The 16382-nt window shown below is 42.7% G+C and overlaps 1 protein-coding gene across 4 annotated transcripts in view; it reads left to right on the forward strand.

Moving 5' to 3' along the window:
- Positions 1-3526: 3526 nt before the first annotated feature.
- Positions 3527-16382, forward strand: part of LOC102441825 (complement factor H-related protein 1-like) — a 15817-nt gene continuing 2961 nt past the window's right edge. Inside the window, exons 1-7 of one of the 4 annotated variants that reach the window (XM_014450578.2) lie at positions 3527-3683; positions 5268-5441; positions 6527-6721; positions 7955-8125; positions 9530-9706; positions 9915-10097; positions 11915-12375. In XM_014450578.2, the coding sequence (XP_014306064.1) occupies positions 3626-3683; positions 5268-5441; positions 6527-6721; positions 7955-8125; positions 9530-9706; positions 9915-10097; positions 11915-12111 (1155 nt within the window). In that variant the 5' untranslated portion in view covers positions 3527-3625 and the 3' untranslated portion in view covers positions 12112-12375. Of the gene's footprint in view, positions 3684-5267; positions 5442-6526; positions 6722-7954; positions 8126-9529; positions 9707-9914; positions 10098-11914; positions 12376-12692; positions 14062-15876; positions 16072-16382 lie in introns of those variants that run through there. The other 3 variants (XM_023749090.1, XM_023749089.1, XM_006108589.3) reach the window with 3 other exon arrangements.

A 16382-nucleotide genomic window follows, 5' to 3' on the forward strand; every position in this document is an offset into this window, starting at 1 on the left:
TAATAGGTAGATACCAATATGCCCATTTAGAGGTTCAGAAAGGTTAGGCAGTTTGCTCAACGTCACACAAGCAGAGATGAAATTTAAAGGACACCTCGGCCACTAAATCATGCTGCTTGTAGAGGCCCAGCCTCTACTTCACCTGTAAATACAGAGCCCTTCACACACCTGAGAGCTTACTAGACTCTCCAAACTGCCTCGATGGGCTCCTCACTGTAAATGCAAGGGGTTCTGTTCAATATGATTTGCAATATTAGCCTTCTCTGGGGGAGAACCACCATTGGAGTCCTTTAGCCTTGCATGCGGGATCGGGCCAAAACTGGTTCTCTGACATCCCCTGAGGGGTCCTAGATTGCAATAGGGTGCAGGCCAGGCCAAGGGACCCCACTGGTGCACGATTGGGGCTGGGGAGGGATGCAGGAGGTTGGCCAGCCAGGGAGGGACTGAAGGAGGGCTCCAGGATGTGTCCGGCCCATCTCACTCAGTCCTGATTGGCCAGACCACAGCAGCAAGCTAACCTACACTGACCACCAGGAGGTAGGGGTGTCTGCCCCCTGGTAGTCAGTGTACATCATAGCGAGCGGTTGAGCGGCCTTAGCATATGATTAACATATTATGCTTTGATTGTTTGAAGCGACAAATAGACAACCAGACACTTAGCATATTAGGCTTTTATTACATAGGAGGATATGAATGTTGCATGCAGTCACATTGCAAAAGCAATAGACTTGGCCCACAATGATGTACATTTGCTCTTTCCTTATTTCATCCTCTAAGCTAGTCATTGCGTTGAAGGTTAATTTGTTCATAAAAGGAAAGATTACTAATTGTTTGTATTCATTTCTTCTACTCTCAGTTCCATGCGTAATATCAGAAATAATCATGAATGAAAAGAACATACGGATAAAAGGGAAAAATGACAAAATCTATTATGCAAAAGCAGGGGATATCATCAACTTTATGTGCAAATCGGGACGCAAGGCGGCGACGTCAGTGGAGTCATTTCAAGCCATGTGTCTCGAAGGGATAGTGGAGTTCCCGATATGTGAATGAGGAAGCCCTGTGGCCCCAAATATGTGGCCAGTCCCACCTACTGCTCTTTGCCTCAAAGCTTGCCAGTCTTCTGGCATTTCCTGCTCTTTTCCACTATATTTCAAAGGACATAAAAGCAACATGTTAGCCTCCTTTTCAACTTAATCTTCTCCCAAAGTTGTTAACTCAACTATATCATTGCTTATACTTGTACCAAAAAAATAATTCTTCACTATCATGAGATTAGAATATTTGGCAATTGAGCAATAAACAGCGATGGACATAACAGTGTGGTTTTCTGCATATTCAATCAGATGTTCAACCAGTCAAACAAAATATGTAAGCTTAGAAGATACTGTAGGAAATCCTATATAATAAAGAGATAATATGCAAATTGAACATCACTCCGACACACAAGATGGCTGTCCCCATGTGGTCAAAGATGGCCAAACTCTGTGGACACAAGATGGCCTCCACAAGGTGGCCAGCAGGGGAGGGAAGTTGTGGGCAATCATGCCAGCAGGGAAGGGCAGCAAGGGAGAGAAGTTAGGGGTGACCTGGTCTGCAGGGGAGGGAAGATAGGGGCAATTGGGCTGGTAGGGGAGCAGTTAAGCATTGACCAGGCTGGCAGGGGAGTGGTTAGCTGGTGATCAGGCTGGCAGGCAGAAGCAGTTAGGGGCAATCAGGCAGGCAGGCAGGTGAGTGGTTGGGAGCCAGCAGTCTTGGATTGTGAGAGGGACGTTTGGCTGCCCTCTAAATGGGCAGTCAGACATCCTTCAAGGGGTCCCAGATTGGAGAGGGTGAAGGCTAGGCTGGGGGTCACACTCCCCCAGTGCACGAATTTCGTGCACCAGGCCTCTAGTAGTACAATAAAAAGTTATGTTAAAATTGCCCTTTCGCCCTACCTGGTTTGGCTCAGTGGATAGAGCGTCGGCCTGCAGACTGGGGGGTCCCGGGTTCAATTCCAGTCAAGGGCACATGCCTGGCTTGCAGGCTTGATCCCTAATGGGGGGCTTGCAGGAGGCAGCCGACCAATAATTCTCTTTCATCATTGATGTTTGGATCTCTCTCTCCCTCTCCCTTCCTTTTTGAAATCAATAAAAATATTAAAAATAAAATTGCCCTTTCTGGTGTGGTTCAGTGGTCACAGAATTGGCCTGTGGGCCAAAAGATCTAGGGTTAGATTCCTGGTCAAGGGTATGTACCTGGGTTGCAGGCTTGATCACTATCCCAGTTGGAGGATATGCAAGACGCAAGCAATTGATGTGTCTCTCTCACATCAATATTCTCTCTCTCTCTCTCTCTCTCTCTCTCTCTCTCTCTCTCTCTCTCTCCCTCTCTCTCTCTCCATCTCTCCTCCCCCCTTCCCTACATTCTCTAACTGAAGTCAGAGGTGAATCTTGGACTGAAGAAGACTTGTTGTGAGGAAGAAAGGCAATTCTCATTGTTTCCACCTGTAGGGTTTGAACTGTTTGACAGAGTCGAAGCTTTGCTCTTCTATTTGACAAAAAAATGATCAGTTATTGTAGAACTACAAATCTTAACTAATCTTGTCAATGAACAATTTCCCTGATCCTAAGTCAATATAGGAACTGAATTTCTGTTTTCTCATAACCCATTGTGAAAGCAGATGAAAACAAATCCAAGTCTCGTCCAATTGAAGCTCTGTGATAACTAGTCTCCAATCAGTATTTCAGCAGAAGTTTATTAGCCAAACTAGTTCTCTGTTTGGATTAGACTTTACACTTCCCATTTGCTCCATGGCGTGCCTCTGAATATGTTATACCCTCAAAGAAAAGGTGCCTAGACTGGCCAGTGTGGCTCCATTGGTTGGATTTTGTTCCATGCACCATGAGTTCACAGGTTCATTCCAGCTGAGGGCACATGCCAGGGTTATGGGCTCGATCCCTGGTAGGGGGTATGCAGGATGCAGCAGGTAGATGTTTCTCTGCCCTTGTAGATGTTTCTCTCTCTCTCTCTCTCTCTCTCTCTCTCTCTCTCTCTCTCTCTCCCTCCCTCCCTCCTTCATATTGAATGTGAAGAAAGTGCTGAAATTCTTGGACCTGGTGGTGTGGTCTGTTGTGAGTTTACAAAAAAACAAAACAAAACAGTGCTGTCCTACAGACAGGAACGTACACTGTGTGAACACACTGGGTGGTGTCCATAGACCCCTAAGGACTGCAGTCGGGTGAGAGCAACAAGAGGATGAGAGGCCATCACAGGGACAGGCAGTCAGAGCTATTCCCAAGTGAATCTGGTTGAGAATGAACCTCACCCATCCTCAAGAAGGTTTCACTTAAAGAAATTTGTTTTATATCACTTTTGGATCCAGTTTATAACTTTTCTAAGAAAATTTGTACAAGTACATGTCAGGGAATGAAGTCAAGAAATGATTCACTGTGAAATCATTCAGGAAAATATACAGATATTCCAAAACTCTGAAATTTGATATCTACCAAGTGACCTCATCAACCAGCATCCATCCTGCTATTTCACTTAAATCCGAGGTCTCACTCACACTTGGTAAGGGCTCATTTGAAACCCCAAACAGCAGCGCTGGACGATCTGTGCTAACACACCCGGGGAGCCCACCATGCAGTTACTAGTCAAGGTCATCCTCACCCTGTGGGTCTCCTGGGCTCGTGGACAAGGTGAGTTGAAACTGATGGGAATATTTAGCTCCTTCTTAAGTAGCATTTGACCTTTATCATGTGTCTTTAAGTTTTTTTTTAATCCTCACATGAAGATTGACCTTTCAATCCTCTCTCCATTGATCTTTAGAGTGAGAGAGGACAGCAGGGAGAAGGGAGAGAAAGAGAGAGAAAAAAAGATAGAGGGTGAGGTAGAGAGAGAAAAAAGGGTAGAGAGAGAGGGAGAAAGAGAGAGAAAAAAGGGAGAGGGAGATGGAGAGGGAGAGAGGAAAAAAGGTAGAGGGAGAGGCAGAGAGAGAGAGAAAAGGGTAGAGGGAGAGGCAGAGAGAGACATCAATGTGAGAGAGACTGGGTGCCTCTACCCCAAGTACCAACCAGGGCCTTGGATGGAAACTGCCTCCGAGACATGTGTGCCCTTGACCAGGAGTCAAGCCCACCAGCTATAGGCTATTGGAGGGTAATTTACCAACACTTTGGTCTCTGCATTCATTAGGGACAATCTCTCACAATAAGTCATTTGCTGGAATGATGAAAAGTACCGAGACTGGCTAAATAAAAACCACCTTTGGCCCAATTCATCCGTCCCCTGTGCAAACTGGATGTTTCTACTGATTCACAACAGGGAGTGCCAATGTGGGATTATTATTCTTATCCCAAATCTTAATGGTGGCTCCTAACAGTAGGAACAATGTGGCCTCAAGGGTTTGTACAGTCTCAGCTGTTACTCTTTTGGATAGAGGCACCAGCCCTGGCAATGTTTTAACAGCACCATTTACTTTCATGGAGATGATGAGAGTAGGGAATTACAATTTGTCAAGAGATTTATGCCGACTGCTTGAAAGCAACCACCAGAAGTTCTTCTATTCTTAATTAATTTAACGAAATTTTCCCAATAGTATTTGGTTGGTCTCTTAGGTAAACATGTGCTTTTATGTGTCTCCTGGCTTTTGCCTTAATACATTGGTGTTAAGTGTAGCTATATTATGAAGTGAAAACTAAGATATGTAGACTGGACTGCACTGGTAACATGAAAATCTGATTTATAAATAGAGCAGATTAAAATGTGAGAGAAAATAAATGTACTTTTTATTTTTAAAATATAGTTTATTGACTTCAGAGAGAAAGGGAAAGGGAGAGAGAGTAGAAACATCAATGATGAATGAAAAAGAATCCTTGATGGGCTCCCTCCTTCACACCCGCTCCTGGGGATCAAGGCCCCAACCAGGCATGTGCCCTGACCAGGAATTGAACCATGATTTCTTGGTTCATAGGTCAATACTCAACCCCCAAGCCACACCGGCCTGGCAAAAAAATGAACATTTTTTTCAGGTTCATTTGAGGTTAGTGTCAATTAACATCAAACTCTGGAGACATAATTTACTTAATACTTGTGTCTAGAAGGTCCCATATATTTTCTACTAGTTTTAATATAATCGTTGCTGATATATATATAAGGACAGGGTGCTCATTTGAATGCCCTTTTGCTCTTTGGAAAGAACAAAAACATGACATTCACTTTATTCTCATGTCCTTGAAGATTTTCATGTGATTTCTGCATAATAGACATGTTCTTTTACTTTTCAGAAATAGCATGTGACCCGCCAAGAATTGCAAACAGTCACTACCTTCCTAAAAGGACCAATTACGGACTGGAACAAGAAATCACGTACTACTGTACAAGTGGCTTTTTGCCTTCCTCCCGGGGAAATACTGCAAAATGTACGGACAAAGGCTGGGATCCTCCTCCAAGATGTAGCTGTAAGTTCCCTCCATATCTTCACCTGCTTCTTAATTCTGCAATTACTTCTCTTAAACTTAAAAATACAGGCGATCCATCTGACCGGCATGGCTCAGGGGTTGAGCATTGACCTGTGAACTAGGAGGTCATGGTTCAATTCTTAGTCAAGGAACATGCCCAGTTTGGGGGCTCAATCCCTAGTGTGGGGTATTGCAGGAGGCAGCAGATCAATGATCCTCTCTGTTCATTGATGTGTCTCTATCTATCTATCTATCTATCTATCTATCTATCTATCTATCTATCTTTCTCTCTCTTCTCTCTCTCCCCTCTCCCTTCCTCTCTGAAATCAATTTAAAAAACTAAAAATTAAAAAATAAAGAGGACCTAAGAGGTCCAAATCTTTGCCTCACTGAGAAGGTAAAGCAGAGGGTTTCAAGGCAGTCTTTGATTTCGACCTTCACTCAAGGGAGGGGCATGGGGCTCCTTTGTATGAGGGGAATGAATGTGGGAGACATTGTGCACTTTCTAAAGCCCCACCTGTCACACACGCCCCTCGGTCCACAGGGCACTTTATTCCTGGGGGGCTGCCCCTTTTCCAGTGTTTTCTGTCTCTACAATCTCATTGCTGCTCCTTGTATATCAGTTCATTGGAAAAGGGGCCCGCACTTAAGCTGGATCTTCCATGGATGATAAATGAAAGAACACACATAACAGGTCAATGGCCCAGTGTTCATTCAAGGCCAAGGTCTAATAAATGTGGACAGTCAGGTGCCTTAAAGAAGAGGCCATGACCACTGTGACACAGAGCTCAGTGTCCATAACAATGACAAGGAGAGTGATGATTTATGTAGATAAAATATCATTTAAATAATCATGGTGTAGATAATGATTTGATATTTGTATATATTGTGAAATGATCAGAAAACAAGTGTTATTCACATCATCTGAAGATTATAATTTTTCTTGTCCTTAGAAAGCCTAATGCAATGAGTGTAATTAGGTGCATGTGAGAATATAATTCATCAATGAAACAATGTATCTCTCATTACATTTTTATTAAGGTAAAACATTACTTGTACTGTGTTTTGTTTGTTTTAATTGCTAGTAAATCCCTGTGAATTTCCAGAAATAAAGCATGGACTCCTATACAAGGAAGACAAATATAAATCATACTTCCCAGCACCGATAAAACAATGGTTTTACTATTCCTGTGATGAAAACTATGTGACTCCTCCTGAAGATTTCTGGCATTACATTACTTGCACACAAGACGGATGGACCCCGGAAGTGCCCTGCCGCAGTAAGTAAACCTCTCTGTGCTGTGCACGTGGCAACAGTTCAGAGTTCAGAGAGCAACACATGAGCACCCCTAAGCCTGTGTGGGAAAAATAGGTCAAGGGAAGAGTTCTATGAGCAGAAAGACCAATACAGATATTTTCTTTTACGAAAGGTCCCTCATTGAAAACATGGGAGATGAAAAAAAAAAAAGACTTTATTACAATGTTGATATCATTTATTCATAGTTTAATTGTGAAAACTACAGATAAATCATCTTCAATCTTGGTTTTCTTTTTCAAACACATTTACTAGCAACTTTCGTTGTACTTAAGCTGCCTGTTGGAATGCTTATGCATTCTAGTTTAAAGATTGTAACGGAGGTCCAGTGCGGAGAGCCCTTCATCCTGGGAAACAGGGATGGTCGGAAAGGGGGGCCGCCCCCTTGCCCTTCAGGGAACCCACGTTTGGGGGAACCTGGTGCTAAGCCTTTCCTAAACCACAGGCTTCTAGGTCGGGATTTCGTAGGTAGCAGAGCAGCTCTCTCACTGTGATCTATTGAAAGTCAGCCCTGGACACAAGGGTTTGTCTCCCTCAGGCCTCTCTTCCTTCCCAGGCGGGGCGGCCATCCCCCTCGGGGCAACCAAGGGAAGGGGAGGGGAATGGCTTCGGGGTCCGCTTCCATTCACCTTCCTTTCACGCCCAGACCAGCCAGCCGTGGCCTCCTCTCCCGAACCCCACAGTGGCCTTGGGGCCCGGGCTGGGACAGGGAGGAGGGGGTGGGTGACGGCGGATGCCATCCCTTTCCAAGTGGGGCCAAGGGCAGGCTCCCCTCTCCCCATCCCTCCCCCAGCCCCTTCCCCTCCCCAGCGGTCGACCAGCACTCCCCACAATGGGCAGCCAGGAGAAATGTTGCTTGGTGGCTCTGGTCGACCAGATGGCTGAGCCTGGACTTAGTCTCTGGCCATGATGGGGAGAGATTGGGTAGACCAGATGTCTTGGCCGCCCGGACTTTGTCTCTAGCCGTGGGTGAGTGATTGGGTTGACCAGTAGTCTGCGGAGATGAGAGATTGAAAACTATGGACTGGTGGTTGGCGGGGGGTGGGGAGGGGAGGGGCGGGCCAGGGGCGGGGCCACGCCAAAAGAGCAAGTAAATGGTCACAGAACTTTAAAAATAAATAAATAAATAAGATTGTAAAGATGATTTTTAATCTATGACTGCATTTATTCGTTTTTCTGGTCATTGTGTAATCCTCAGGAAAGTGTGTTTTCGATGATTTGAAACATGTTCGTTCTCCATCTAAAGAACAAAGATTGTTACAGGGAGAGTCTCTCAAAATTGATTGCGATCCCGGCTACAGTCTCTCAGACCCACAGAGCACAGTGACATGTACGGAGAATGGATGGTCCTCGCCTCCCAGCTGCATCAGTAAGTGAACCTCCCTGATGTCCAGTCCATTTGGGATTTTCTAAAACCACACATATCGCTGTGGAAAGTTTAACGTGTCAACTTTCAAGGTGAATGTGCCAAGCCTTCTTGGCTTTAAAACAAAGGCCTATTTCATTTCCTGTTCCAAATGTGTGTGCAGAATTTTAAATTTTTGATAACAAATAGGTCGTTAATTTATTGCAGTCAGTGACAGCGAGCAATCAGTCATGAATATTGTGAAATACTGTTGAATGAAACAGATTAAGACCACGTACTGTATGTGTTCATTGAAGAAGCATCGAAAATGTCATTTAAATTCAAAATGAATACTCCTCTTGCCCAATGTCAATATATATATTGCTGTCAACCATTTCACCTATGATTGTATGTATTCATGCTATGAGGATATAAATGAAGATTCTCATATGCAGTCATATCTGGCTTTTACATGTTAAGTACACATGATTCTATAAGTCGTTCTGTGGGCTTTTAGAAATAAGAGAATAATTGTTATGGACATGGTATTATACACCAGGATATAATAGAGCTGATCTTTAAATGGAGTCTTTTTAAATGTGTGTATCAAAGCAGTGATCACTGACTTGAACTGGGAATTCAGGAATCTACTGAGCCCCGTGGTAACAACAGCCTGAGCACCTAAAGGAGCCTCTTTATCCTGCTTTTCCTACACCCGATACACAGGTTGCAATACTTACTTTTAATTCACTCAGACTAAGAACATTTATAGATATTAAACTAAACTATATGCAATAGAAAGTGGGCAAATTAACTTAAAAAGCACACAAAGAGATATCAGTTCTTACATTTTTAAATATTGTTCTCCATTTCATGGACTCCCTTTAGTGAAAAAGCTGTAGCCTTTGCAATTCCTTTTTAAAATCAGTGTGGATAAACTTTCAGTTCTGGGAATCATTAGAGAAAGGAGGGTGTTTTTATATAAACACATGGGTCATATATCCAAGGACTACAGTCTTTCTCTAAGACTCACACTCTTAGTGTTAGTATGTCTGCTAGGTAAATACATACATTACTGCTTAGATTCACAAATGGTGTTGTCCTTCAAATGATAGCATCATATCATGATAGTAGTGTAATTTAGTAATAGCCAGTGACATATCACAGTTAAAAATAGGTCAGACCAAAGTTTCCTAACCTATATTTAGAGGCTTTGAAAGGTAGGAAAAAAGGATGTGTAAGGAAATCTATCCTTCATGTTATATAACTCTTTCAGGCCAGAACCACACTGAATCAGAGTTGTCAGATGATATATCACTTATCCACACACTGATGGTAAAGTTTAGTATTGCCAGGATGAGATTTTCTTAGTTGGATTCTACATGATACGGCATTAGAAACACAATGGTCACCTTTATTTTGCTTTAGAACATTGTGACATGCCAATATTTGGGAATGCCACAGCCATAATCACTGGAAAACCATTTCGACCCGATGACATGTTGAACTACCAATGCCTGGATGGCTATGAAAACAGAGATGGAAGCAAAAAGGGTTCCATGGTGTGTGGTGAGGACGGCTGGTCCCACTTGCCAACCTGTTTTAGTAAGTTTTTTGATTCCAGCTTTTCCTTTTCCAAGAATTGAAAAGTCTACATGTATGGAGTCCTTGCTTGAGTGTAGGGATCGAAGGCATGTTTAACACACAAGGGTTAAAATGCAAAATAAGGATAATACTTCTTATGCAGCTTTATAGAAATAGTTTCCAACAAAACTACAATTTGTTCTTCAACATTTAAAATGCTCTTTTTCAGAATCTTCAGACAAGTGTGGGCCTCCTCCAGGGATTAGCAATGGCGACATCACCTCCGTCACATTAAAAATGTATCATCCGTGGTCAACAGTGAAATACCAATGCCAAGCCTACTATGAACTCCAGGGTCCTAAATATGTAACCTGTAGTTATGGAAAGTGGTCCAAACCCCCGAGATGCATAGGTAAGTTCTCAAGATTCTTCTAGATCCTGAGACCATGAGGGTGATGTTGATGAGCTCGCCTGTGGTCTACTAGTCATGCAGTCAGAGTCTAGAACTGTGCTCACCAACAGCTCTCCTGCTCAATGTTTCACATTCGGAGACTCGTGTGTAGGGCTATGAGCCTGGAGAATCCCTATGTGAACAATGAAAAGGTCCTTTAAACAGGAACATTTGGAGAGGCTGATTCTGATACATTAGCTGATGTCACTGTGGACCCTCCCTGACTCATCCTCTCCTGTGTATGTGTCCCCTTCTGCGGGAGATCACAGCAAACCCAGTAAGTCCAGGACCAGAAATCAAACTTACCTTACCCAAGTCAGAATAGTCTAGAAATAGTGCCAACCTAGATTTTATGGGAGGTAAAGTGTTGCATTTCAAAGATAAATTCTAAACCTGAAGTTGAAATGATTGAGTAGATGGACAAGTCTAACACATATCTCCCAGCACAAGCAAGACCTGCTCCCACAACCTTGAATAGAAAGCAGTCTTCATTATCTGGGGACATCAAATCAGTTCAGTGAAGGAGCTAAGACTGTATTTGAGTCTTGGAATTGAAATACGCAGAGAGCATTTAAGATCATTAAAGACAACCTCCAACATCGTGTAAAAAAATTACACAGACATATGGTCTATTAAAGTAAGGTGGTAAATTTTGCTTGGAGTAGTAAAGTTAGAAAGGGAAGATCAGAAAATGTGTTTTGGCACGTGTGTGGAACTCACATAGTATATACTTCTGAATGTACTGGGAAACATTTCAAAATATCTGGATATGAAGAGTCATATGTGTTATTCTATCATGTTTCATCATGGGATGTGTTGGAACAGAACAGAACTTTCAGCTATGTCTAAGGCCTTATCAATGTCAGTGATGGCTGAACTAGAATATAAAATACTTGCATCAAGAGAAGAGAAATAGGAGTCCATGATATCTTCAAATTTTGACATAAGAAGAGTTGAAATATTGCCATATGCAGCAACATGGATGGACTTTGAGAATATCATGCTAAGTGAAATAAGTCAGACAGAAAATATGTGAACCATTGATTTCACTTATATGTGGGATATAAAATTGAAACCAACAAATGAACAAATAAGAAGAAGAAACAAAATCTCACAGACAAAGACCACACTGTGGTGGTTACCAGAGGGGAAGTGGGTGGGGCAGTAGCAGAGGGTAAATAGGGCCAAATACATGGCAGTGAAAAATGATTTGATTTTGGGTGATGGGCACACAATGCAATATACAGGTAATGTTTCATAGAATTAATCATTCAAAGCCTATATAATATAATTCACCTATATCACCCCATAAATATCGTTTTTTAAAATATAAATTAAAAATTTTGGCATGTATTAAGTTCTACAGTGAAAGAACAGTTTGCCCGTAGAAAAAGGAAAAGGTCTGAAACTTTATTATAATACTAGAGGCCCAGTGCCCAAAAATTTGTGCACTTTGTGGGGGGGAGGGGGGCCTCAGCCCAGCCTATGCCCTCTCGCAGTCCAGGACCCATCAGGGGATGTCCACCTGCCAGCTTAGGCCCAATCCCTGGGGGGATCGAGCCTAAGCTGGCAGTCAGACATCCCTCTGGCAGCCTGGGATGTCCAACCTTGGATCTGTCCTTGGGGGCTGTCCAACTTATGGCTTAGGCCCCGATAGGCCCTGATTGCCGGTCAGGCCTAGGGACCCTACTCATGTACGAATATCATGCACTGGGCCTCTAGTTTGTTTATAAAAAGAAATATTACTAATTGCTTTTATTTATTTCTTCTACTTTCAGATCCATGTGTATTATCAGAAAAAATCATGAAAGAAAAGAACATACAGTTAAATGGGAAATATGACAAAACCTATTTTATAAAATCAGGGAATAGTATTGACTTTAAGTGCAAATCAGGACTCAAGGCAGTGACGTCAGTGGAGTCATTTCAAGCCTTGTGTCTGGAAGGGAAAATGGAGTACCCCACGTGTAAATGAAGAAGCCCTGTGGCCCCAAATATGTGGCCAGTCCCACCTACTGCTCTTTGCCTCAAAGCTTGCCAGTCTTCTGGCATTTCCTGCTCTTTTCACTATATTTCAAAGGACAAAAAAGCAATACGTTAGCCTCCTTTTCAACCTAATCGTCTCCCAAAGATGTTAACGCAGCCATATCATCACTTACACTTGTACCAAGACAATAATTCTTCACCATCATGGGATTAGACTACTTGCCAATAGAGCAATAAACTTCAATGGAGGTAACGGTGTGGCTTTCTGCCTATTGAATCGGATGTTTAACCAGTCAAACAAAACACGTGAGCTGAGAATATACTGTGGGAAATCATACAATAGAAATTTACACGTTAAAAATGCCCTGTCTGGTGTGGTTCCGTAATCAGAGCATTGACCTGAAGACAAGGGGCTCAATTCCTGGTCAAGAGCATGTACCTGTGTTGCAGGTTTGATCCCTGTCCCAGGTGGAGTGTGTGCAGAATGCAAGCAATCGATGTATCTCTCTCACATCTCTCTCTCTCTCTCTCTCTCTCTCTCTCTCTCTCTCTCTCTCTCTCTCCTCTTTCTTCCCTCCCTTCCACTCTCTCTAAAAATCAATGGGAAAATATATCCTCAGGAGAGGACTAACAACTATGCCTACATAGATAACATATGTTACAATAGTCAGTGAAAATAACCCCATTACTACATTCTCTTACTGGAGTCAGACGTGAATCGTGGACTGAAGAAGACTTGTTGCGAGGAAGAAGGGCAGTTCTCATTGTTTCCACCTGTAGGGTTTGAACTGTTTGACAGAGTTGAAGCTTGGCTCTTCTATTTGACAAAAATAATCAGTTATTTTAAAGTTGCAAATCTTAAAATATTTACTGATCCTAAGTCAATATGGGAGCTGAATTTCTGTTTTCTCATAGCCTATTCTGAAAGCACATAAAAACAAACTAAAGTCCCGTCCAATGGAAGCTCTGCCTGATAACTAGTCTCCAATTTGTATTTGAGCAGAAGGTTTTGGCCAAACTAGTTCTCAGATGAGGTTAGATTTTATGCTTCTCATTTTCTCCATGGCATGCCTCCGAATATGTTGTTCCCTCAAAGAAAAGGTGCCTAGGCTGCCAGTGTGGCTCTATTGGTTGGACGTCGTGCCTTGCACCAAGACATCAGAGGTTCATTCCAGGTGAGGGCTCATGCTGTGGTTATGGGCTTGATCCCCAGTAGAGGGTGTGCAGCGGGCAGCAGGTAGATGTTTCTCTCTCCTTGTAGATGTTTTTATGTCTCCCTGTGCCTCCCTCTCTCTTTAAAAACAAGCAAAACATATGAAAACAAAAAGGAAGAAGTTGAATGTGAAAAATGTGCTGAAATTCTTGGACCTGGTGGTGTGGTCTGTTGTGAGTTTACCAAAAAAATCAGTGCTGTCCTACAGACAGGACCCTACACTGTGTGGACACACTGGGTGGTGTCCACAGACCCGTAGGACTGCAGTCGGGTGAGAGCAACGAGAGGACGAGAGACCATCACAGGGACACGCAGTCAGAGCTACTCCCACGTGAATCTCCTGGTTGAGAAAGAACCTCACCCATCCTCAAGAAGTGTTTAAAGATTCGAGTTTCATATTATTGTTGGAACTTGTCCATTATTGTCCCTAAGAAAAGCTGTCCAAGTACATGTCAGGGAGTAACTCAGGAGATGATTGTGAAATCCTTCATGTAAATACACAGATATTGCAAAAGTCTTTTTGTTATCTACCGAGTGACCTCAGTGAACCAGCTTCCCGGCACTGTCACTTAAATTCAGAGCCACACTTGGTAACGGCTCAGGAAGCTGAGTTAAACCACACACAGCAGCATTAGACTCTCTGTGCTAACACACCCGGGGAGCCCACCATGCTGTTACTAGTCCAGGTCATCCTCACCCTGTGGGTCTCCTGGGCTCATGGACAAGGTGAGTGGAAAACAGAGCTGGCCAGGCCGCGTGCTCTTACCTGGGACTTCATGTTATATCTACTTTCATGGGTCTATGTTTGTTTGTTTTTAATGAATCGTCTGTATTGGGAGATCATAACAGAGAATAATGACTTTTTTAGGAAAATACAACCAATTATGTTGAATTTTACTCCCCGAGTTCCCAGTAAAAGGGCTCGCAATGCCGATTACGGGAATATTTAAATGTGTTCATACACATTTGGAAACAATGGTAATTCTCACAATTGTATGTGTGGGGACTGTTTTATAGATTGCTTTGTGAAAACTCATGAAATCAGTCTTTTCAAGTATGTGCTGTTTACTGTATTTCAATTATACTTTAATAAGTTGGTAAAAATAATTAGCATTGCAATCAATTTAGTATTGCTATAAGATTAGCAGCGGGTAAAAAGAAATACCTGTTTCAACAAAAAGTAAAATACATTCTTAATTTCCAGTGGAATGTCAAGAAATTTTATTAGATTTCTGAGTTTACTGTTAAGTGTTGAGTACATAAATTACTGTATTTCATAGAATTCTCTCTATTGTGCACTGATGTGCATTCTTTAGAATAATATGTGGTCTCTATTATGTGTCAATGCAACCCTATGTATTAAACAATTGTATCTTAAGACAAATATAATTGGTAGTCTCCTTAACTTATCTTTAATTAAAAAGCAATTTATTTTGTACATTAGTTCTAATAGCATTCGTTGCACTGTAGAATCTTTAAGATTTTATTTACACAATGACATTTCCTCCTCCCTTTACCATCCTTCTGGATATTGTATCTTCACTATTCTATCATTTAACATCCCTTATTTTCCTAAAATCAAATTCTCTCATTCCTGAGTTACTGTAAATGAGACTCTAGCAGCGTGCCTTAGAATACTTCATCCTGCTACTTGCGAATCATGGCTTTTTCCTTAGTTTACAAGAGGAATTCATTTACATGACTTGCTGCCTGCTGGCTTGTGTCTGTTGGGTCAGTTTACATTTGGGCACTTTCCCTCACTGGCCGTCACAATTACAATCACACAGCAAAGCTGCCTACCCAGTTGAACAATGTTCTTCATTAAGGAACTCTTTCTAAAAGTCACCCTTGAGCCCTGGTGTGGCTCCGTTGGTTGGGCATCATCCCGTGCACTGAAAGTTTGCAGGTTCAATTCCCGGTCAGGGCACATGCCCAGGTTTGGGGCTCAATGGCCCATATCAATGTTTCTCTCTAAATATCCCTCCCCTGTTTTCTTTCTCTTAAAAATCAATAAAAAAAAATTTTTAAGTAGCTGGCCGGTGTAGGTCAGTGGTTGACTGAGTAACGTCCCATGAATAGGAGGTCACGGTTCGATTCCCGGTCAGGGCACAGGCCCAGGTTGCGGGCTCAATCCCCAGTGTGGGGTATGCAGGAGGCAGCTGATCCATGATTCTCTCTCATTATTGATGTTTCTATCTCTCTCTCCCTCCCCTTTCTGCTCTCTAAGATCAATAAAAACATACATTTTTTTTAAAGATGGGTACCAGTCCACTTTTAAACGCTCTGTAGTTGGAGTTGCACCAATGTTTGTCAGGGGAAAGGATCCCACTTAGGGGCCAAAACTTTTATGTGGACACAAACACCTCTGTGTATTTAGTTGGCAGGGGTTGGATTGAAGTCCAAACTCCTGGAACCTCAGCATGTAACTGTGTGGTGATAAGGCCTTTAAGGGGTGATTAACTTACAACATGTCATTAAGGGGGTGAGGGTAATAGAGGAGACTTGTTCGTTCATCCGGGGTCCTACATTTTTTTCCTTCAGGAAAAACTTGTGATTTCCCGGAAATAAAACATGGAAACATATATGAGGAAAACAGATACAAGCCCACCTTCCCGGTCGCCACAGGGAAATACTTCTACTACTCCTGTGACCACAGCTTCGTGTCTCCCTCCCGGTCACTCTGGACGCAGATAAACTGCACGAAGGGAGGATGGTCGCCAGCTCCGAGGTGTATCAGTGAGTAAATGCCCCCCAACCCCCATTCCCCGATGAATTACTCCGGCGGACTCAGTGAAGGGGGCGGGGAGAGGGGCCTGCAGGAGGGATCACAGAATCTGAACAATTACCGTGTCAGGGGTGGTGGAGCCAGCGAAGGTAAGACATGTCACTCTTCAGAAATCAACTCAGCAAAAAATAAGATACAAACTTGATGAAATATCTAAATTTTTTTTAATTTCAAAAACCAATGCCATTTCAACTGCTAATATTTAAACGCGCTCACTCGGTCATTGTAGAACACAGATGTTCTCGGGAGAGTTCATTTTTGT

The sequence above is a fragment of the Myotis lucifugus genome, unplaced genomic scaffold (assembly GCF_000147115.1).
Source record: "Myotis lucifugus unplaced genomic scaffold, Myoluc2.0 scaffold_2744, whole genome shotgun sequence".
Classification (NCBI taxonomy): domain Eukaryota; kingdom Metazoa; phylum Chordata; class Mammalia; order Chiroptera; family Vespertilionidae; genus Myotis; species Myotis lucifugus.